Source organism: Pelobates fuscus, chromosome 2 (genome assembly GCF_036172605.1).
Source record: "Pelobates fuscus isolate aPelFus1 chromosome 2, aPelFus1.pri, whole genome shotgun sequence".
NCBI classification, from domain to species: Eukaryota; Metazoa; Chordata; class Amphibia; order Anura; family Pelobatidae; genus Pelobates; species Pelobates fuscus.
The window spans coordinates 170,415,726-170,439,767 of NC_086318.1; the positions used below are offsets into that span (position 1 = coordinate 170,415,726).

Consider the following 24,042-nt stretch of genomic DNA (forward strand, 5'->3'; position numbering starts at 1 on the left):
CTGACAGACATATACACACACAGAGAGACATATACACACACAGACACACTGACAGACAGACATATACACACACAGACACACTGACAGACAGGTTCAGGAGGGTGGCTTACCTGGGATCCAAAGTGCTGCCTGAGGTAGTTGGGAGTTGGAGGAGCTGGTCCTGCTCAGCCCCCCTCCTCTCTGCTTTCTCGTGCTCCAGTCTTCTTGGGAGGAAGTCCTCCCATGCTGATTAGAAGGAGGCCGGCGGTAGCTCCGCCCCTGCTGGGCGCCAGCCACGCTGTGTGCTACAGAGGGAGCAGGGATATGACGTGTTCATAACCCCCCACCCTCCACACAGTCCGCGGCACTGCAGTTGGCGCTCGGCCACGCTGCAAGAAGTGACCGGCAGGAGAGGGGAGCTGTGCGCTTCCCTCCTGCCGGTCACCCGGACTTTTGCACCCCCGGCCGGTGCGCCCTAAGGCGGTCGCCTGTGCCGCCTTATGGACGCGCCGGCCCTGTCTGTGAGGAGGTAGAATATTGGTCTGAGTTTTGCTGAATACCTCCTTAATCTCCCGGTATTGTATGGGAACTTTGGGGGTTTGAGGCGTAGTAGTGGGTAATTTAATGGTGCCCACTCTCTTGGTAATGTGTAACATACACCTCTCAGTACAATCCTTGCCCCATTCCAATATTTCCCCATTAGCTCAGTCAATATGAGGATTGTGCTTAATGAGCCAAGGAAATCCGAATATGATAGGGCAAGAAGGAGACTCAATAACTTGGAATGTTATGTCTTCCTTACGTAAGGCACCAATGGACATGTTAATGGGTAAGGTTTCGTGGGTAATTAAGGGTTGAGAGAGTGGTCTCCCATCAATAGCCTCAACGGCCATAGGTGATAGTCTGTCCTTGATAGGTATAGCATTACCTTTTACAAAATGAACATCAATGAAATTTCCTGCTGCACCTGAGTCCATCAGGGCCTTGCATGAAAAGTTATTTTTGTTATATATGATCGTAATATCAAGGAGAAACCTATTTTTGTTATTCCCAAAGGAGTATGGGAAGGAGTATGGGAAGGAGTAAAGGAGTATGGGACAAGCACTCCTCATATGTCCTTTTCTACCGCAGTAAAGACATAGGCCCTCTTTTCTCCTATATTGTTTTTCTGCCTCCGACAGTCTAGTGACCCCCAACTGCATGGGTTCGGGTTCGGACTGTACCGGAAGGTCAGGGACAATTGGTCTGGAAAAACAGGGTGCTAAAGGCATAGTCATACGTCTGGTCTTGTTTCTGGTAGCTTCTCTGGTTCTCAATCTATTATCAATTTGCATGACAAATGTGATAAATTCATTAAGTTTCTTGTGTAGGTCTTTGGCAGCAATCTCATCCAAAATAGTCTCAGATAATCCTTTCTTAAATGCAGCGATTAATCCACCGTTTGTCCAGTCTACCTCAGAAGCCCAGGTACAAAATTCTATGGCATAATCTGATATACACCGGTTCCCTTTTTGATATGCATTAGGGCAGTGGAAGCGTCATCCTCCCTGCCTAATGGTTCAAACATTAGTTTAAATTCCATAAGGAATTCCTGGTAATTGTGTGCAATGCTCCTATTACTCTCCCATAACGGATTGGCCCAAACTAAAGCTTTACCTTTAAGTTGGTTCATCAGGTAACCAATTTTAGCTCTATCCAATGGAAAAGATCCCGGTGAGGCCTCAAAATGGTAGTCAATTTGATTTGGGAATCCGGCATTCTTGAACATTACTCTCAAAATGCGGGGGAGGAGATAGGGAGATAGTAGGTGCCTTATGTACTATAGGTGGAGGTACTTTAGGCGGAGGTGACACAGTTGGAGAAGCCGCAGGTTGCAGATGCGCTGTTCAGGTAAGAAGCTTACTGAAGGCCTGGGCAAATTGATCCATACGGTAATCATTCTCCTCTCCCTTTCTCTCGCTAGCTGCTATGTGCTGACACAATTCTACAGGTTCTATGGCCATGTTGTAATGTCAGGGTTACTAATTGATCCAGCACATAGGATTATGTCACACAGAGGACTAATAGGTAACATATTACCGGGCCTTAGAATGGCCGTACTTAACGTACCAAAGAATAGTCAGTATACTAGTATGCTGCAAGAGTCAGTTATACAGACGCACGGCTGCTGGGTGCAGATACCACAAGGTGGGGAGGAATCGCAGGGGCTAATGCGTTTAGCGTCTTCTCTGTTCCACGGTCAGGCCCCGCCCCCTAAGATTGCATTTTTGAACTGCATTGGGTAAGCATACATTTTGAAAAGGTGGTGGGTTAGAGGTAACTGTAATAGCAGGAAATTTATAGACTTCTCATCTTCATGTTATTGTAGCTACTGTAAAACAGGATCAGATTCTGCATGGTGACGGTCTGAAGGGCTACACACAAAGCGCTGGTGTAAATGTGACAACTTCCTGTTCTTTGCTTGAGCATACACTTTCAATTTATATTATCATGTCCCACATTCTGGAAGGATTTGTAGTCATGTCTGTCCCTTTTTGTTGCACAGTGCCTCCAGGTAGTTAAAAAAGGATAATTGTCCATCAATGTTCAATCATGTCTAGATTACTCATTGGCTGATCTTCCAATCGGTAACATCATCCTTCCCCTTTTTTCTGTCTTTTTTGCGTGTTGGGTAATAACGTTACATCCCCCTGCACTGTGTAACAGTGTTAGCAGTGGAGGATGCACTGCTGTTACTATTGCTCTCCCCCTTTGCTGTTTTTTGTAGTGGTTTCACTCTGACGTATGTTTGTGTTCAAAAATGGGTTGCTGCCTAATAGAATTACTACTATTATGGTGTTCTTGTGTTTGACTATACTGCACATAGCAGGCAGTACACTGCTGTACACAATGCATCAATAATTGCAGAGCACACAGTTAAAGAAAACTGCTTTACAGTGGGAGACCTTTTTCATTCTGTAGAAAACAATGATAATCCCACTCAATCTCAATTTTAAAGCATGCCACTGAATATGTTGGCTAAAGTTTTTTTTAGATACGTCTAACATCTCTGACTCCAAGTCACAACTTGCTTCTGTTCCATTATTGTCTAAGGGCATTCCACTTCCCTTTTAAAGGAACACAATAGTCACCCAGACCACTTCAGCTCAATGAAGTGGTCTGGGTGCCGGTCCCTCAGGTTTTAACCCTTCTTGCCGCGCTTACACATTTGGCTCCACTCGGGAGCTGACGTCGGTGGGGGAGGAGAGGTAACCAGCGCCGAGGGAGTCCGGGACTGGATCATTGTTTTATAACACCTTCAGCACCACGGGAGGGGGACCCTAAGGGTGAGGGTCCCCCAAGGATGACATAGTGTCAGGAAAACGAGTTTGTTTCTCTGGCACTATAGTGATCTTTTAAATCTATGGGCATTTTATTCTGTCATTCCTTTTAGTAGGTACTCATTCTGGTAGTCCCATGGGCAGAGTGCATTCTTCATGTTTCTCCACAAACCCGGCATTACTGAGAAGATTGCCATGGGAACCCACGGCAATGCTCACAGCGACTGAAACCTTTTGAGGCTTCTGCAAGAGCTTTCTGTTCCGGCAAGAGGCGCGATCAGTTGCTCCGTGTGCCGCTCTGCCTAAGTATGGGCCCTTGAGGGCGATCTTTGATCTCGGTGTCCTGTAAAGCGGGATGCTGGTTGGAGGGGTAAAATGGAGCGATTTGGTGATACGATTTGCCTCACTGGCTCAACCCAAAGGGGGTGCTCTTTGAAGGGTCATATTGCACTGAGCATAGCACTGCTGTGTCTCTTAATATGTGTATCAACATGCTATGCATGTTGGGGATCATTCCCTAATACATTATTTTGGGAAGGGTTAAAAAGGGCAGCCATGTCTCATGGAAAAAACACAGCTCCAGCTGTGAAATCAGTTAATGATTAAGGCTGACATTTCAAAGCAGCCACCATTATTGATTTCATACGGTTTCATATAATGTCCATTAGGGCAATGTGCCCACATCAAATATGGCCGCTTCGAATCTTTAGCAGTTTGCCCTAACGAATCTTTGGCCTGTCAGCCTCAGTCCCTCCCTTTGCTGTAGTACGGTGTTGTGTCGCTCTGTGACTTTACAATCCAACTGAAGTTTTTGCAGCTTTCCAGCAGTTCGCATCCGTGGGACTTCATTTCCCGTGAAGCATTGCGCCTTTCCATGTCGCGTTGCCACTGACGTCATGACTCCGCGCAGGTTGCTGCTGGCGCGGGAAGTCCGTTGGTTTTAGATCTTGCTACCAGCGCTCGGTGTCCGGACTGTTACCCCGGAGGCGGCTGTGAGTATCTGGCTGGCCATTATGCCCACTGCTGGCAGATCCGGGGCCATTCAGTCCGAGTTCGGATATAATGCGGCCATGATGGGCGGGTCTGCGCAATCACTGTGTCCCTTACAGCCATCCGCAGCCTTTATCAGTAGTAAGGCATCCCCTAAGCTCTATAGAGGGTACAACCAATGTGGCTGGTAGTAAAGCTCTACTTTTCTTCTATTGGTGTAAAATACATTTTTCAATAGTTCCCCTTTAAGAAAGGACAGTAGTTGGTCACAGTTGGATGTTACTGATCACTGTGAATTATGGAGGATCTCACTGAAGCATGGCTCCAGCAGCAGTCATTGAAGGAGGTGGAGCAGTGTCACAGTTAAGGTGTCACTGGTACTGCCCAAAGGGTGAGGGGTGCAATACTGCCTGAAGAATTGGAAAGTCATCCTGGCGTGAATGCATGACTAAGCGAACAGTGCTGTGTCAGCGCCCTGAGCTTGGCGCCAACACGTCTAATGATGTGCTCGCTCAATAGTGGGCAGTTTGGGATTTCAGGTGGGCGGTGGTGGGTTTTTAAGAAACTGCCCAGTGGGCGTCGATGGCCGTGGACCAAGGCCGGCAGCGAGATCCTTTCATCTCCCCTGCCGGCCCATGCAGAGCCAGCCTTGCTGTAAGCCCTCTCGGTTTGGTGAGGAGATCACTTAGTTCCGGCAGAGGGAGGGAAGGACCTGGGAGGCTCTGTGTTCCTTCCTCGAGTAGGCTGGTTGGAGTGTTGCTGCGTGTTGCCATGGCAACACTCCAACACCGTGCTCTACTTGCAGGAGAGTCAGCCAGCTGCTGGAGGAGTTGTAGGCTAAAGTGAACATGCCACCACTAGACCACCACGGCCTGTATTATGTCCCCTATCCCTGGTAAAAGGTAAGAAGGGAAGAGAAAACCTACACACAGCTTAGATCCTTGCACCCCTCTCACACATACAAAAACTGCCACCCTTCACACACACACTGCTCCCTCACCCACAAACACACACACACACACTGCACATCTCAGACACACATTAAAAAAGTAGAATAGAAAAAAATAGATAAATGTAAGTACATATTAAAAAAACTAAAATAAAAACCTCATCTAAGAAAAAAACAAAAACTACACTTGCGCTATAAAAGTAGTTACTGTGGCACTGGTGGGTAAGGAAATTTTACCATCAACAAAGATACTAAAGTGGGCAGTAGGTATTAAAATAAATTGTACCCCTCATATTCACCAAATGTTTGAAATATAGTTTTTCACATTTACAAGTTTTTCTCTGCCCTAGGCATATATAAATATAATCAGATACACACAGACGCACACACTGACACAAATGCATATACACAGAAACAAACACTGAGACACATGCTGATGCACAGATAAACACTGACACACATGCAGTTAAAGACACACAGAAACAAACATTGATATGTACATTGACACATGCAGATGCAAACGCCGACTCACATGCAGATGCACAGATACAAACACTGAAACACATGCAGTTGGACTGCTACATGCAGATACAAGCACTGACACATGCAGATGCACAGATGTCCAGCATAATTTCACAGAGGTAAAAGACTGGAGGAAGCACCTCTTGTGGCTGTCTGGGAGTATTAACGCTGCAATGTAAACATTGCGGTTTCTCTGTTAGTAGTAGTTAAATAGTGTCCCTTTAAAGGTTAAGATCTGATTGAAAATTAAAACATTTTTTTTTTTCATGTTGGCCGTGTGAGTCAAAGCCATGGAAGATGTGGCTAGGGCTGCATAAACAGAAACAAAAATGATTTAACTCATAAATAGCAGAGAATTGAGCAGTGCGATGCAGGGACATGATTTATACACCAAAACCGCTTCGTTAAGCTAAAGTTGTATTGATGCCTTTAAATTTAAACTTAAAGGATCACTATAGGGTCAGGAACACAAACATGTATTCCTGCCACTATATAGTGTTAAACCACCATCTAGCCCCCCCTGGGTCCCTCATGTCTCCATAAATATAGTAAAAATCTTACTGTATTCAAGCCTGAAGCTGTAACTCTGCATGCTGTTCGACTCAGAAAAACAAGCAGTGTGCTGACATCAGAAGTCGTAGCCTGATCCAATCACAATGCTTCCCCATAGGATTGGCTGAGACGGACAAGGAGGCAGATCAGGGGCAGAGCCAGCATGATTCAAACACAGCACTGGCCAATCAGCATCTCCTCATAGAGTTGAATTGAATCAATGAATCTCTATGAGTAAAGTTCAGTGTCTGCATGCAGAGGGAGGAGACACTAAATGTTTGGATGCATTTTAGGCAACCTTGACCCAGGAAGGATCTCTAACGGCTATCTGAGGAGTGGCAAGTGAAGTTATCACTAGGCTGTAATGTAAACACTGCATTTTCTCTGAAAATACAGTGTTTACAGCAAAAAGCCTTAAGATAATGATTCTACTCACCAGAACAAATTCAATAAGCTGTAGTTGTTCTGGTGACTATAGGGTCCCTTTAATATTTTGTTCTTGACAATTCTAACTTTAGTGATTAACCCTTTAGATTTCCTAACTTTAACGGACTCGCCTCATTCTCCATTCTAGTAGTGGTTATAGTGCTTGGAGTGTTCCTTTAAAATGCAATTCAAACATTATTTAATTGTATTTATGTGTTGTGTAAATAATGCATTTAGCACCTTAAAGGGAAACTATAGTGCCAGGAAAACAAACTTGTTTTCCTGGCACTGTAGCTTCACTTCTGTCAAGGACCCCTCCCGCGGTGCTGAAGGGGTTAATAACCCCTTCAGTCACTTACCTGGGTCCAGCACCAATGTCCCTCGGCGCTGGCTCAGCCCCGCCCACACTCTACTGCTGGTGGGGAGACCTAATGCGCATGCGCAACAACGGCCGCGTGCGCGTATTAGACCTCTCCATAGAAAAACATTATTCAACGCTTTCCTATGGGGATTCCGGCGACCCTCAACGTCCTAATGCAGAGCGTGGGGATGTCGAACGTCATTAAAACACTTTTCGTACTCTAAGAACACGGAAGTACCATCTAGCGGCTGCCTGAGAGACCGCAACAAGAGGTTAGATTAGCCCTGTAATTAAAAGACTGCGGAAACTGTTGTGTTTTGATTAACCTGGCTAAAGTAAGAGGAGTAAGGCACCCAGATCACTCCAATGGGCATAAGTGGTCTGGGTGCTTACAGTGTCCCTTTAAGGGGACACTATAGTCACCAGAACAACTACAGCTTATTGAATTTGTTCTGGTGAGTAGAATCATTACATTACAACCTAGTGATAACTTCACTGGCCACTCCTCAGATAGCTGTTAGAGATCATTCCTGGGTCATGGCTGCCTAAAATGCATCCAAACATTCAGTATCTCCTCCCTCTGCATGCAGACACTGAACTTTCCTCATAGAGATTCATTGATTCAAATCATCTCTGTGAGGAGATACTGATTGGCCAGTGCTGTGTTTGAATCATGCTGGCTCTGCCCCTGATCTGCCTCCTTGTCAGTCTCAGCCAATCCTATGGGGAAGCATTGTGATTGGATCAGGCTACCACTTCTGATGATGCCAGCAGACTGTTTGTTTTTCTGAGGCAAACAGCATGCAGATTTACAGCTTCAGGCTTGAATACAGTAAGATTTTTACTATATTTATGGGGGCATGAGGGGCCCAGAGGGGCTAGATGGTGGTGTAAACACTATAGGGTCAGGAATACATGTTTGTGTTCCTGACCCTATAGTGATCCTTTAACCCCTTAAGGACACATGATGTGTCTGACACGTCATGATTCCCTTTTATTCCAGAAGTTTGGTCCTTAAGGGGTTAAGGACCAAGGCTGTTTTGAGATGCCACGTGTTTTTGAACAAGTCCTTTTTGAAATGTTTACCGTGCATTAAGTGTGGCACAATTCCATCCTTCCTGTTTCAGTGCACCTATACATGTTGTTATATATAATTATTTGAAGGAGAAATAGGGCTGTCTTTTGTTACCATACATGTATGTAAAATACAATATTAAATATAAATAAAATATTGAAAAAATAAAGTTTTTTTTCTCATTAGTTTACATTAAAGGGACACTATAGTCACCTGAACAACTTTAGCTTAATGAAGCAGTTTTGGTGTATAGAACATGCCCCTGCAGCCTCATTGCTCAATCCTTTGCCATTTAAGAGTTAAATCCCTTTGTTTATGAACTCTAGTCACACCTCCCTGCATGTGACTTGCACAGCCTTCCATAAACACTTCCTGTAAAGAGAGCCCTATTTAGGCTTTCTTTATTGCAAGTTCTGTTTAATTAAGATTTTCTTATCCCCTGCTATGTTAGTAGCTTGCTAGACCCTGCAAGAGCCTCCTGTATGTGATTAAAGTTCAATTTAGAGATTGAGATACAATTTGAAAGTGAAACCAGTTTTTTTTTTCATGTAGGCTCTGTCAATCATAGCCAGGGGAGGTGTGGCTACGGCTGCATAAACAGAAACAAAGTGATTTAACTCCTAAATGACAGTGAATTGAGCAGTGAAATTGCAGGGGAATGATCTATACACTAAAACTGCTTTATTTAGCTAAAGTAATTTAGGTGACTATAGTGTTCCTTTAAGATTTTCTTCACAAGTGTGTCTAAGCAGAAATCTAAATATGTTTATTGATTAGTCCTGATTACTAAAATGCCCGATATGTCTTTCATTTTACTTAATGTTTAGAAGTTATAATGCAAGGAGTGAATTACGATTTTACAGCCAAATGTTTGCAAAATTTGGCATGCTGAGATTACAACTTTTTTTAGTAGTTTCATAATCGAAAACCGATACGCAAAAGCATTGTTCATTTAACCCCTTAAGGACCAAACTTCTGGAATAAAAGGGAATCATGACATGTCGCACATGTCATGTGTCCTTAAAGGACCACTCTAGGCACCCAGACCACTTCAGCTTAATGAAGTGGTCTGGGTGCCAGGTCCAGCTAGGGTTAACCCATTTTTTTTTTTATAAACATAGCAGTTTCAGAGAAACTGCTATGTTTATTAATGGGTTAAGCCTTCCCCCAAATCCTCTAGTGGCTGTCTCATTGACAGCCGCTAGAGGCGCTTGCGTGATTCTCACTGTGAAAATCACAGTGAGAGCACGCAAGCGTCCATAGGAAAGCATTGTAAATGCTTTCCTATGCGACCGGCTGAATGCGCGCAGCTCTTGCCGTGCGTGCGCATTCAGCCGATTGGGCCGAGAGGAGGAGGAGAGCTCCCCGCCCAGCGCTGGAAAAAGGTTTTTACCCCTTTCCAGAGGCGGGCGGGAGGGGGACCCTGAGGGTGGGGGCACCCTCAGGGCACTCTAGTGCCAGGAAAACGAGTGTTTTCCTGGCACTAGAGTGGTCCTTTAACCCCTTAAGGACCAAACTTCTGGAATAAAAGGGAATCATGACATGTCACACATGTCATGTGTCCTTAAGGGGTTAAGGGGTAAAGCATTTTTTTTTAATTCTTTATTTTGCAATGCATGCACATATAACAGATGCATATAAAGGTACCCCAACGGCATTCCTTCAATGCTTTTCACTTAATTATAACAGAGGTATATGATGGAACATGCACAATTTTATATTAATGTATGTTTGAACATATACATTTCAAGAACCATTTGATAACGACAAGGTACAATACTAAATGATGGAAGCTTTAACGGTTGTTGCTGTGTAAGTTGTACATGTTTGAGCTAAAAGGTGATTCGAGCGCGTTTAGGTCAGGACACCCATCTGTAATGATTGTGAGTCGCGTGTATGTATGAAGATTACCAGGCAGGCAGCATGGCCCCGTTGTGTGAGCGCGAGGGTGATACATGCAGTGAGGCAGTACATGTATGTGTAAAGAGTGGCATATAGTTATCGTCTAGCTAAAATCGGGCAGGCAGTGAGTTCAATATTAGTCGTACATTATTGGTGAGTCTCTTGTTAGGAGGCTGCAGTGTGACATGAGCAGCATCTCTTGGAGTCTCGGCAGGCGTGTTCGCTGTCAGCCTATGCCCAACGCAGGGAAACATAGTAGGAATGCTTTGCCGTCCTGCTGGGGCATGAGTTAGTGCAGCATTGCTGATTCTGGTTGCAGGCCTGTCCGCCCGTCGCTGTGGAGGTCTGGCTTGATGTTTCTGGCAAGTGGAGTCCCCCTCTGGTGCTCTGGGCCCTTCCGTGACATCGGGAGAGTTTGGAGCCATGAGGGATGTTTGTCTGTGTTTAGTCGCTTTGTGGTTCTCAGCTTCGTGCCGTTTCTGAGAGCTTGTAGGTGCAGTCGGGTTGAATGCGTTGCGCGGCTCCGTCTTACCTGTTGATGTGCAGGTGGTATGGGTCTATGCCTCCGGCGCCATCTTTTAGGTCTCGTCTTGCGGGGGCCTGTGCGGCTTTGGCGGGTGAGTGCAGGTTTTTCGATGGGTGAGTGCGTTGTTTCTTTGGTCTGCCGCTCTCTGCTAATTATTTTTGCCCAAAAGGCGTCGATCTTGATTTGTAGTTTCTACGCCTCTGCATGGTAGTTGCGGTCCCATGTGGTGTCCACCATTTTGTAGGCCTGTGTAGCCAAGGGCTGTTTGTGGGGCTCCGCTGTCCACTTTCTTAGTGGCCCCGCTGCCTTGGTGTGCTGGACCGGGATCACCCCCACCAGGCCTGCTGCCTCGTGTGCGCGATTATTGGGCTTACTCGGGTGAGTCACCAGGGAGCCCCAAACATGGGTAGCGTACCCCGGTATCATTGCAGGCTTGAGAACTGTGAGTAATTCCCCTAGAATTGGTTTGGTTGGCGGGAGCTCTTCCACCGTGCGACCGCTCTGCTTGCAGGCCAGGCCTCGCCTTCCTTCATTTAAGCATTTTATCACAAATCTTGGTCAAAATATTAAATTTATTTGTGGTTTTTCATACATGTTTTATTGTGGGGAATATCAGACGACGTGTTCCATTACTGTAAAACCCCATATTTGTATTCTACTACCTCTAATCCGATCTCTGAGGAGTACCCTCTGCTGACGTCAGTACTGACATTAGCAGAGGGACTTCCAAGCTCACACAGTACAGAGAGTGCTCTGTGAGATTACAGCATGAGACATAGATTTCTCTCTCGTCCTGCAGCTCCTAAAACTATGATTGGCACTGGGCAGAGGGGCATGTTGGGAGACCTCACCGTGGTCTATTATACTGGAGCCTGACTCAGAATCACTCTGGCTGACCACAATAACTTAGTCTTGGTATTTAAAGGGATGTTTCTAGCACTCACTCTCTGGAATTTGTTGTTTGAACGTTATCTAAACTATAACTCACAGTTACCTCATGTTTACTGATAATATATCACACTGTGCCAAGGACAGAAGGAGAACAATATACATGTACAGTAATCGATACAGACAGAAATATTTTGGAATTGAAGAGGTGGGGTAGAGTAGACCTGGTTAATGTGCAGAATTCTGCAAAACATTGTTTTTTGTTTTATTTTAGAAAATACAGCAAGCATTGAAGGGATTCTATAGTGTAAGGAATACAAAGTTTTTTCCCTCTGCTTCCCCGACCCCCAGCATGGAAATTGCAAAAAAACCTACACCTTTGTTTACTCACCCGATCTCCTTCGGTGCTAGGTCGGCGCTCCACCTCCTCCATCATCCTATGTCAGTGATGGTGAACCTATGGCACGCGTGGCTGTCTGCATTAAAACAGAGTACCTACTCTGCTTTCTGTCGTGTGGACACAGAAGCAGGGGGAGGGATCTAAGAAGCTATCCTGTCCTCCCGCAAGCAATTAGTGTGGAGCGTTGCTGCGCGTTACAAATGGCAACGCTCCACACAGCATCGCGCGGGAGGACAGGAGAGCTGCTTCCCTGTCACATATTTACCACCAGGGATGGCTGTGTGTCTCCTCCCCCCCCCCCCCCCCTCCTTCACCAAAGGTAAGAAGAAGGGAGGGGGGAATACAGATTTAATATATAGTTTTTTTTATTTTTATGTATCTTTACCACCACCATCAGACACCGCACCCCTTACCCCCCCTCCCCACACAGCACCCCTACCCCGCGCACACACCGCACCCCTCACACAGACACACACAGCACTCCACACACACATACACTGCACCCCTCAATGCAATATGTGTGTGTGTATTCAGCGGTCTGTGTGTGTGTGTCTTCAGCGCTCTGTGTGCGTGTATATATTTAGCAGTCTGTGTGTATGTATTGCATTTGTTGGAGATACTAATATAAGCTTAATTTTATCTATTTATATCATTTTTTTTAAAATTTGTATAATTGAACTCTGTTGTTCTTCTTTTAAAACAAAAGTTGTTAATTCGTTTGGCCAACTGTACCAGTTGTTTTTTCTAAACTTAAACCTCAGTGTTTAGGTTTAATTGCCGTGTTGGCACTTTGAGGAAAAGAAAGTTGGCATGTATTGCGGTTTGAACACTCGGGCTCAAAAAGGTTTGCCATCATTGTCCTATGGGAATAGGATGACGCTGGATAATCTCATGTAGAACCCGAGATGGACTTACTCCGCTTGCAGAAAATTCACATATCTCTGTCTGTGCAAAACGCTGCATGTACGGACTCCAAACTTTAATAATTTGAAGTGTTTATGTTGTTTGGAGAACTTTAATAGAACTGTTTTTTGTAAAATCTGTTTATTCCAATGTAAATTGCGCATGTTGTGCCCTTGTCACCATTTGTATTAATAATGAATGGCTAACTTTTCTTTATTTTCCATAGATAATGGATGCAGAAGACTTCAGTGAACATGAGACAATGCTGATTGATGAGAGTCCTTGCGAAGATGAGGTTGAGTTTGTTGGTGTAAGTTTCTAATTGTTCATTGTTCATTAAAGGACCACTATAGTGCCAGCAAAACAAACTTGTTTTTCTGGCACTATATTGTCCTTAGGTCCCCCCCTCCCGCTGGGTTGAAGGGGTTAAAACACCTTCAGCCACTTACCTTAATCCAGCAACAGGCTTCCTCGTCGCTGGTGACCTCTCCTACCCCTCCGACGTCAGCTCAATGCTTTCCTATGGACATTCTGCGTGCTTTTCGCATTGAGCGTTGCGGAAACGCTTGTAGTGGCTGTCAGGAAGACAGCCACTAGAGGCTGGATTAACCCTGCAATGTAAACATAGCCGTTTCTCTGAAACTGCTATGTTTACAGCTGCAGGGTTTAAACCTGGGGGACCTGGCACCCAGACCACTTCATTGAGCTGAAGTGGTCTTGATGACTATAATGGTCCTTTAATAAGTTCTAAAATACATTGTAACTGTATATAGCTGTAGGCGGTCTGGTGCTTGCAATGTTCTTTGGAACTCTGTTATAGACCCAGCTTGTCTATTTTATCCTGAATTGTCATATTGTCACAATTCGGTCTTGTGAATAAATCTTGTATGTTTGTGTATTTTAAAATGGGTGTATCTTTAGCAATCAGGTCTGCATCCAAAAAACCTTTTTTCTTCTCTGAATGTGAAACCAGTGCACATATTATTGTGTTATGGGTTTGTTGTTCCTTGTCAGGAGTCCACCTATGTAGATACATAATGTATTCAGAGCTTCCTGAAACTGAAATTTCAGAAGCCGGATGCCACCTGGGGAGGGGAAAGGCGAGGGGGGAATGGAGATCAGAGCTGGTGGCAACTTTGGGAACGTAAGAGTGAGCTTGTGGTCTCCTGACATCATAAGACACCATAACACCTTAATTTAGATTACATGCTTATGGTGCCTAAACTGTCCCTTTAAGTTGGTGATAGGATTTAGTATCCGCTCTGTCACAACTCATGAAGGAGCATATTGCACAGCAGAAGTGTGTGTGTGTAACTTTTGTAACTGTTCCCTATTTTTATATAACACATTTTAGAGACTACTTTAACACTTGTGTTTTGGGACAGCTCTTTTACTTCTGATCAGCATAGATCCCCCATTTTATTTCGGTGGCATATGATGTCACGTCATTACAAAGCAGGTCATAAGGGAGAATAGGCTGTGCAGATGCTACTGCACTTCTATTGGCAAAACCTCAGATGAACAGAAAGCTGCTGTTCTTCATATCATATCGGAATAACTTCTCTTTTGTGTTACATTTCTTTTAGTGACCTTGTCTTAGCAGTGAGTGGAAACACAACTCATGATTTTGAGTTCAAGTATATAGATTCTACACTTTTTTTATTTTGTACACAGGAGTGCCCTTCAAGACCTGTTCTGGATTACATTGACCTCAGTTGTGATGAAGACTCTGAGGGATCAGATCAACCTGTGAGTGTACCCTCATTTAATATGTCATAGAGTTAACTACCAATAATCCTCTTTGCTTTCAGTAATTGTTTTATTCATTTGATTAGGGAAATTTGACATTTACCACGGACACCTGTGCGCCGGCCTACTTATTTATTTATTTTATTTATAACTGGTATATATAAATAAGTAAGCACTTCACATATAACAGTAGATTTGATGCGCAAATCCAGTTAGCTCAGTAGTCAACTACTGATCTAACAATTTACCTATGCTATAGTCGCTCCATAAGATCGGGATGGGCAGCTATTAGTGAGAGAATTTTTTTGGGGTATGGGGTGCCCTCGAAGGCACATTAGCCTGTTTCTTTATTTAGATTAGGGATAACTCTTATTGTTATTATTTTTCCTTTCTTTTTCGCCTCTTCACTGTGAAGACCCAATTATTTAGTTGATATTATAGATCTTTAGGATTGCAGACATACACAATTAGAGTAACAGATGCAAATTTTTTACACTCTTTGTATGCCACCGTTCATTATGCTCCACTTGAGGGACAGATCACCTTTTAGGTACTTAATGTGAATATAATACCGCATTGCCCCACAATAGTGGCAACTATCTAGTATATATTCATTTATTTTTATTTTTTCATATTTTACTTAGGCATATTTTTTGTTTTTTTTATTTGAATTCACTACTTAGGGGTTATCCCCCATTTTTGTCATAGATCTCCAAGGTACCTATTGCAATATAATTGCTAAATTATTGTCTCCTTTTTTTCTTTTTTTGTTCTATATCATGTCAAGAAGACTGCTCATTTTGATAGGGTACTAAACAAGAGTATGTTGTCGCATAAGCTAAGGCCATTGTAAGGAAATTACAAGAGAATCCAAGTAATGCTACAAGATTATCAACGGCCTGGCTAGAAAGACTGCCAGCACATCTATATGGTGACATTTTTGTGTCTATGATAGGCATGGCCAGTGCAAGGATTTCTGCCGCCCTAGGCAAAGATCCATTTTGCAGCCCCTTCATGTCACGCGCGCTCGCTCGCTGACAGGCAGGCGCGCTCGCTCGCTGACAGGCAGGCGCGCTCGCTCGCTGACAGGCAGGCGCGCTCGCTCGCTGACAGGCAGGCGCGCTCGCTCGCTGACAGGCAGGCGCGCTCGCTCGCTGACAGGCAGGCGCGCTCGCTCGCTGACAGGCAGGCGCGCTCGCTCGCTGACAGGGAGCTGGTAGAAACCAATAGTAATCGGTATGGCAACTCTTAAGAGCTAAGTAGCCTAATGTATGCTTAAATATAAGATTTAACAAAATGACAGCCTGTGGGCTGTGGGGTCTGACCAGAGACAGGTCCAAGGAGATGATCAGCGTAGCCAGTAGGGATCCTCCGGTCTCACACTCCCAGCTCCAGTTGTGATCAGGAAGCAGTTCGCCATGTTTAGGAGCCTCCTCGTCCACCCCCTCCTCGTCCACCTCACTCGATTAGACCTCAATTTCCGAGGTCTCGTTATATGGGTTCAGGCTTTAGATTTCCCGGATTTGGGCCCGGCACCAGCTATCTTCCAAGTAACAGTTCCCCGCTTTTCGGCTCCAGATAGGGTCAAGCTCCGCTTATTTTCAGCTCTGCAAGTCGACCCCAGGAGCTGCTCGGACATGCGACCTGTCGGCATGGCGGTCCGGTCCTACCCCCAGAATAAAATAAATCATTTTTATATGATAAAAACGAACTATCATTCAGAGGACCTAAGTCCTATTTTTTTATTTTGCAGGAAGTAGAAGTTATAATGTTTGGGTTATTACTTTACAGTAAGCTATATAACGAGTGCTACTAGTAATCTGCATTCATTCTAATAATCTGTATGTTTGTATATACTGTAAGTTATAGCCACTTGTTGAAAAGCAGTTTTTATCATTTGCTTGCATGATTCAAGGTGAGAATTAAGGACCATATTGACCGTCAGAAGGATAAAGTGAATTCGACACTGGAACGCCTTGCACGCCGTGTAGAAATAAAACAGCAGCAAAGGGAGGAAGAAATCAAAGCATTTCATGTGAGCAATACTGGTTACTATGCTACATGTGTCACATACTGTTTAAGATTGCTTTTATTCATTGTTTATTGTGTGTAACTTTGTAGGGAATATACAGTGTTCTATAGAATAAACAAGTTATTGAACTTCATTTTACCAGTTACAAATGGTAGCCATTTAATATATAATATTAATAACAAAGTTGTTGGATTGCAATACTCTGTGCCCTTTTTCTAAACGTGTCTTCAAAAAAGTCAGTTCGTTAAGCCCTCTTTTTCTTCAAAACGTGTGAATTCTGAGCTTTTTCTTGTCATCTAGGGGAATTATTACAAAACAAAATGGAATCTACAGATATAAAAAAGACATACATATGGTAATACTGTATCAATACAAGGTGATTAGGTTGGACTCTTAAAATTCAGAAAATTACAGGCGTACCTCCAAATCTAGGGTTATGGACCTCAGATTCATGTGCCTTCCAATGTAGATTCACTCAAACATAAAAATGGAGAGAAAAACACAACATAGTGTAATGTGCAGTAACTTTGATTCGAAATGCACTTTACAACATGGCATCGCAATTAATTTTGTCCACTCTGTGATAACTTCTTTAGGGGAAAAGGTGTGCCATCTCTCCCTGAAGAAGTTGGCGCAGAGAGAACTAAATGCTTTAGCATACTATGCTGTCTTTTTTAATAGCATTTTGATATTTTGCAGTGGACTAGCCGCAACTCCAGGTAAAATCAATGGATCATTTGCATATGCCATATTATGGTGACATACTCTTTTAGTATTTACCTTAAGTGTAATTCGAAAAACTTTTCAAATGATTTGGTAGTATAAAAACATACTACCGTATATACTCGAGTATAAGCCGAGTTTTTCAGCCCATTTTTTGGGCTGAAAAACCCCAACTCGGCTTATACTCGAGTCAGAGTCTGTATTATGGCAATTTACATTGCCATAATACAGACCGGGGGAGAGGGGGACTGGCAGAGCTGTACTTACCTCTCCTGCAGCTCCTGTCAGCTCTCTCCTCCTCCGCGCCGTCCGTTCAGCACCTCGGTCAGCTCCCAGTGTAAGTCTCGCGAGAGCCGCGGCTCTCGCGAGACTTACACTGTGAGCTGACAGAGGGAGCTGCACGGACGGCGCGGAGGAGGAGAGAGCTGACAGGAGCTGCAGGAAAGGTAAGTACAGCTCTGCCAGCCCCCCTCTCCCCTCACTGAACTGCCACTGGACCACCAGGGAAGGAGCCCCCCTCCCTGCTATGTATCAAGCAGGGAGGGGGGACGAAAAAAAATAAGAAATAATAATAAAAAATTAATAATAACAAAAAAAAAGAGGTATAAGGACAACTATGGGAGGGAGGGGGGGTATAAGGACCACTATGGGAGGGAGGGGGGGGGGATAAGGACCACTATGGGAGGGAGGGGGGGGGATAAGGACCACTATGGGAGGGAGGGGGGTATAAGGACCACTATGGGAGGGAGGGGGGGGGATAAGGACCACTATGGGAGGGGGGGGGGGATAAGGACCACTATGGGAGGGAGGGGGGGGGATAAGGACCACTATGGGAGGGAGGGGGTGGGATAAGGACCACTATGGGAGGGAGGGGGTGGGATAAGGACCACTATGGGAGGGAGGGGGGTATAAGGACCACTATGGGAGGGAGGGGGGGATAAGGACCACTATGGGAGGGAGGGGGGGATAAGGACCACTATGGGAGGGAGGGGGGTATAAGGACCACTATGGGAGGGAGGGGGGTATAAGGACCACTATGGGAGGGAGGGGGTGGGATAAGGACCACTATGGGAGGGAGGGGGTGGGATAAGGACCACTATGGGAGGGAGGGGGTGGGATAAGGACCACTATGGGAGGGAGGGGGGGTATAAGGACCACTATGGGAGGGAGGGGGGTATAAGGACCACTATGGGAGGGAGGGGGGGGGGATAAGGACCACTATGGGAGGGGGGGGGGATAAGGACCACTATGGGAGGGAGGGGGGGGGATAAGGACCACTATGGGAGGGAGGAGGTGGGATAAGGACCACTATGGGAGGGAGGGGGGGGGGATAAGGACCACTATGGGAGGGGGGGGGGGATAAGGACCACTATGGGAGGGAGGGGGGGGATAAGGACCACTATGGGAGGGAGGGGGTGGGATAAGGACCACTATGGGAGGGAGGGGGTGGGATAAGGACCACTATGGGAGGGAGGGGGGTATAAGGACCACTATGGGAGGGAGGGGGGGATAAGGACCACTATGGGAGGGAGGGGGGGGATAAGGACCACTATGGGAGGGAGGGGGGGATAAGGACCACTATGGGAGGGAGGGGGGTATAAGGACCACTATGGGAGGGAGGGGGGATAAGGACCACTATGGGAGGGAGGGGGTGGGATAAGGACCACTATGGGAGGGAGGGGGGGTATAAGGACCACTATGGGAGGGAGGGGGGGGATAAGGACCACTATGGGAGGGAGGGGGGTATAAGGACCACTATGGGAGGGAGGGGGGGTATAAGGACCACTATGGGAGGGAGAGGGGGGGATAAGGACCACTATGGGAGGGGGGGGGGTGTATATGGACCACTATGGGAGGGATGGGGGGGGATTTGGACCACTATGGGAGGGATGGGGGGGGGATAAGGACCACTATGAGAGGGAGGGGGTGGGATAAGGACCACTAGGGGAGGGGAGGGTAAGGACCACTAGGGGAGGGGTGAGTCAGGACCACTGGGGGGGGGGGGGTGAAGGAACACGGGGGTGGGGAGGTAAGGACCACTGAGGGAGGAGGAGGGGAAGTCAGGACATATGGGGGGGGAGGGGGCGGCAAAATGTTTTTTGCCTACGGCGGCAAATATCCTTGCACCGGCCCTGCACACACTGCATTCACACACACACACACTGCATTCATGCGCACACACACTGCACTCGCACACACACTGCACTCATACACACACGCTGCACTCATACACACACACATACGCACACACTGCATTCATTATACACACACTGTAAATAAATATTCAATTAATATATTTTTTTTAGGATCTAATTTTATTTAGAAATTTACCAGTAGCTGCTGCATTTCCCACCCTAGTCTTATACTCGAGTCAATAAGTTTTCCCAGTTTTTTGGGATAAAATTAGGGGCCTCGGCTTATATTCGGGTCGGCTTATACTCGAGTATATACGGTAACTGTAATTTTATTTTATTTATATATAAATTAATCATTTTTAATATATATATATATATATATATATATATATATTTTAATTTAATTTTTTGGTATATATTTAATATGTTAAAAATTATTTATAAAATGTATCCAAAAATATTAAATAGTTTGGAAAGCTTATCCAACAATATTAAATTAGGACTTGGTTGCAAGAGAACAGTATTTCAAAGTTCAGACTTTCTAACTTATGTCCTGGATGTCACTAACCTCCAAGAAAATATAATGTGCTGGTTTATGTCTAAAATGTCACTGACTTGCAACAAAACAAGTGTTTATCTTGATTTATACAAAAAACGCTGGTCTCCTGGAATCCGTTTGCTAGCATATATGGGCATAGAAATAAACCATCTAGTGTTCGTACTATGATCCTTGGGCATCACTGGGTTTGGTAACCTGTAACTGAATATGCTCGGTGTTTTTTAGGATACTATACTATTAAAATTATTTTCCTATGTGCATTGTGCTATTTAATAAGGATGTTTATATTCAAATATTTAGGAAAAGGTGTACATCCAACGTGTCCATGGTTTGAAAGAGCTAGCAGTTATCAAGGATAGTCCTGCTGCAAGAGATGCAAGACATTGTGTAAACCATTGGCTCAAAGCACCAGGTAAGGTTTAAAAAAAAAAAAAAAAGACCAATGAAAGATTATGTTGTTTGGTAAACTTTACACAAGGCATCATTTATTCGAGCTATATGTGTTCAATTACACTGCTCAAAAAAATAAAGGGAACACTTAAACAACACAATGTAACTCCAAGTCAATCATACTTCTGTGAAATCAAACTGTCCACTTAGGAAGCAACACTGAGTGACAATCAATTTCACATGCTGTTGTGCAAATGGAATAGACAACAGGTGGAAATTATAGGCAATTAGCAATACACCCCCAATAAAGGAGTGGTTCTGCAGGTGGTGACCACAGACCACTTCTCAGTTCCTATGCTTCCTGGCTGATGTTTTGGTCACTTTTGAATGCTGGCGGTGCTTTCACTCTAGTGGTAGCATGAGACAAAGTCTACAACCCACACAAGTGGCTCAGGTAGTGCAGCTCATCAAGGATGGCACATCAATGCGAGCTGTGGCAAGAAGGTTTGCTGTGTCTGTCAGCGTGGTGTCCAGAGCATGGAGGCGCTACCAGGACACAGGCCAGTACATCAGGAGATGTTGAGGAGGCCGTAGGAGGGCAACAACCCAGCAGCAGGACCGCTACCTCCGCCTTTGTGCAAGGAGGAACAGGAGGAGCACTGCCAGAGCCCTGCAAAATGACCTCCAGCAGGCCACAAATGTGCATGTGTCTGCTCAAACGGTCAGAAACAGACTCCATGAGGGTGTTATGAGGGCCCGACATCCACACCGTGCAGGATGTTTGGCATTTGCCAGAGAAAACCAAGGTTAACAAATTCACCACTGGCGCCCTGTGCTCTTCACAGATGAAAGCAGGTTCACACTAAGCACATGTGACAGAGTCTGGAGACGCCGTGGAGCACATTCTGCTGCCTGCAACATCCTCCAGCATGACCGGTTTGGCAGTAGGTCAGTAATGGTGTGGGTTTTTGCATTTGTTTGGGGGGCCGCACAGCCCTCCATGTTCTCACCAGAGGTAGCCGGATTGCCATTAGGTACCGAGATGAGATCCCCAGACCCCTTGTGAGACCATATGCTGGTGCGGTTGGCCCTGGGTTCCTCCTAATGCAAGACAATGCTAGACCTCGTGGCTGGAGTGTGTCAGCAGTTCCTGCAAGACGAAGGCATTAATGCTATGGACTGGCCTGCCCGTTCCCCAGACCTGAATCCAATTGAGCACATCTGGGACATCATGTCTCACTCCATCCACCAACGTCACGTTGCACCACAGATTGTCCAGGAGTTGACAGATGCTTTAGTCCAGGTCTGGGAGGAGATCCCTCAGGAGACCATCCGCCACCTCATCAGGAGCATGCACAGGCGTTGTAGGGAGGTCATACAGGCACGTGGAGGCCACACACACTACTGATCCTTATTTTGACTTGTTTTAAGGACATTACATCAAAGTTGGATCAGCCTGTAGTGTGTTTTTCCACTTTAATTTTGAGTGTGACTCCAAATCCAGACGTCCATGGGTTGAAAAATGTGATTTCCATTTTTACATTTTTGTGTGATTTTGTGATGTAAAGAACAAAGTATTTCAGAAGAATATTTAATTCATTCAGATCTAGGATGTGTTATTTTGTGTTCCCTTTATTTTTTTGAGCAGTGTATTTTTAGTATTATGTTCATGTAATTGTATGTGTCTACAATATACAGATTTGCATGTGAAAAAAAGTCAACAACTTGGATAATAGAAAATGTTATTTCTTCTTTTTTTAACCGAGCAACAACATTTGAAATTATGATTTAGTTACTTACAGGTTAGTCGGATAAACCACCTGTGGAGATATCATTTGGTGTGAGTGAGGTTATATCCCTGCTGATGCAGGGTATCAAGAGATACCTGGGGCTCCTTTCTTTCAGCTGGGGCCATTTTTGTTCGCCCCCATACTGACAGATGAGCTATATGCAACTGCTCAAAGGGATTGGTGCATACAGTCTAAATATTTTAATTAAATTAAACTTAAAGGGACACTCCAGGCACCCAGACCACTTCTGCTCATTGGAGTGGTCTGGGTGCCAAATCCCACTACTCTTAACCCTGCAAGTGTAATTATTGCAGTTTTTTATAAACTGCAATAATAACCTTGCAGGGTTAACTCTGCCTCTAGTGGCTGTCTACTAGAAAACCTGTGCTAGAGCGTAGCTGGATGCTCTAGCACAGGACCTCCAGCGTCGCTCAATTTTCAATGCTTTCCTATGGGGAGCTTTAATGCGCATGCACGGCATTGCCGCGCATGCGCATTAGGTCCCCCTGGCCGGTGGGCGGGATCAGTCTCGCCCACTGGCCAACGTAATACAGAGGAGGAGGGGCGGTGGAGGAAGAAGCAGCGACGTGGGACCTGTCGCTGCCTCTGGTAAGTTACTGAAGGGGTTTTCACCCCTTCAGCAACCGGGGATTGGGGGGTGGGAGGGAGAGGGGACCTGCAGTGCCAGGAAAAAGGATTGTTTTCCTGGCACTGGAGTTTCACTTTAAGATTAATGTTGTTTGGTGACTATAGTATCTCTTTAGACACCCTCGTATATACGCTGACTTACAATGTCCTTAAGTTGTGATTTCCAGTGGTAGGTTTTAAACTACGGTCTAGATTTTAGTAAATATTTTTGACACCTTTTTTACAGGCTCACCCACATGTCTGTTTTGGCAAGGACATATCACAGTAATAATCACAAGGACGTATGATCACATTTAATTAAATATCACATAAAATAACTCCTTCACACGGGAAGAAAAAAAAAGGAAAATATATTAAAATCCTATGTCAATAAAACGGCACTGTCATGCCGAAATTACTTTTCCCCAATCGCTTCCTCTTCTTTCCATCTCTTGGGATCTGTTCTCCGTTTCTTCCTATCTAATCTAGTTTTCTTTAAAACATAAGACAAAGTAGGGACTACTTTATCTTACGTATATTTCCTACGCTTGAGCCACTCTGACCCGCTCTGATCCTGTGGGTCAAATAAAATTTCCCACAATACCCACCCTTTCCTCCGTGATCTGGTGATGCTTCCTATCCGTATTCCTGAACATCCTGTCATATAGACAGGATGCCGGCAAAAACTTCCGAATTTCATCCTAGCAGAATGAGAACAGTTTGTCCATTCGTGTTAGGACAACATTCAGTAGTTTAGGTTGGTTTGAAATTTTATTAGAATGACTAAAATTCCGATCCGTGCGGCGGCTGCAACTTGCTCCCTAAGTCCCAGAGTATAAGGGAGCTATCTACCAAAAGGCTGAAAGACCAAAATTGGTAGCAAGCCTGTAGCAAGCATTAGGGCGATTTCAATCTCTCTCTTGCTATTATGGGGGTCATAGTGATGGGGAGCTTTGAAAGTTGCGGGGAGCACAGCTCCTATTTTTACATATTACAAGGAGGGAACTGCGAGCCGGTATCTCCCTCCTTGTATTAAACTAAACTAACACTGACATTCAGTGGTTTTGTTCGTCTGAAATTATATTAATTTGTCTTTCAGACGCATGAATAGACAAAATTCCCGTCCGAATTTTGGACAATAGCGAATGCCCAGGTGTTTACCTGGGCATGTGCAGGAATTTCATAGCGCTATCTAGTGTGTGCAGATGATGTGTCTCACAGGTCCTTTATCTGCCCGTACAAAG

At 44.9% G+C, this 24,042-nt stretch overlaps 1 protein-coding gene across 3 annotated transcripts in view; it reads left to right on the forward strand.

Moving 5' to 3' along the window:
• Positions 1-4,173: 4,173 nt before the first annotated feature.
• The window catches only part of ZNF451 (zinc finger protein 451), a 36,706-nt gene continuing 16,837 nt past the window's right edge, over positions 4,174-24,042 (forward strand). The window contains exons 1-5 of one of the 3 annotated variants that reach the window (XM_063442951.1): positions 4,174-4,291; positions 13,020-13,103; positions 14,468-14,542; positions 16,458-16,577; positions 20,292-20,403. In XM_063442951.1, the coding sequence (XP_063299021.1) occupies positions 13,023-13,103; positions 14,468-14,542; positions 16,458-16,577; positions 20,292-20,403 (388 nt within the window). In that variant the 5' untranslated portion in view covers positions 4,174-4,291; positions 13,020-13,022. Of the gene's footprint in view, positions 4,292-4,661; positions 4,681-4,741; positions 5,192-13,019; positions 13,104-14,467; positions 14,543-16,457; positions 16,578-20,291; positions 20,404-24,042 lie in introns of those variants that run through there. The other 2 variants (XM_063442953.1, XM_063442952.1) reach the window with 2 other exon arrangements.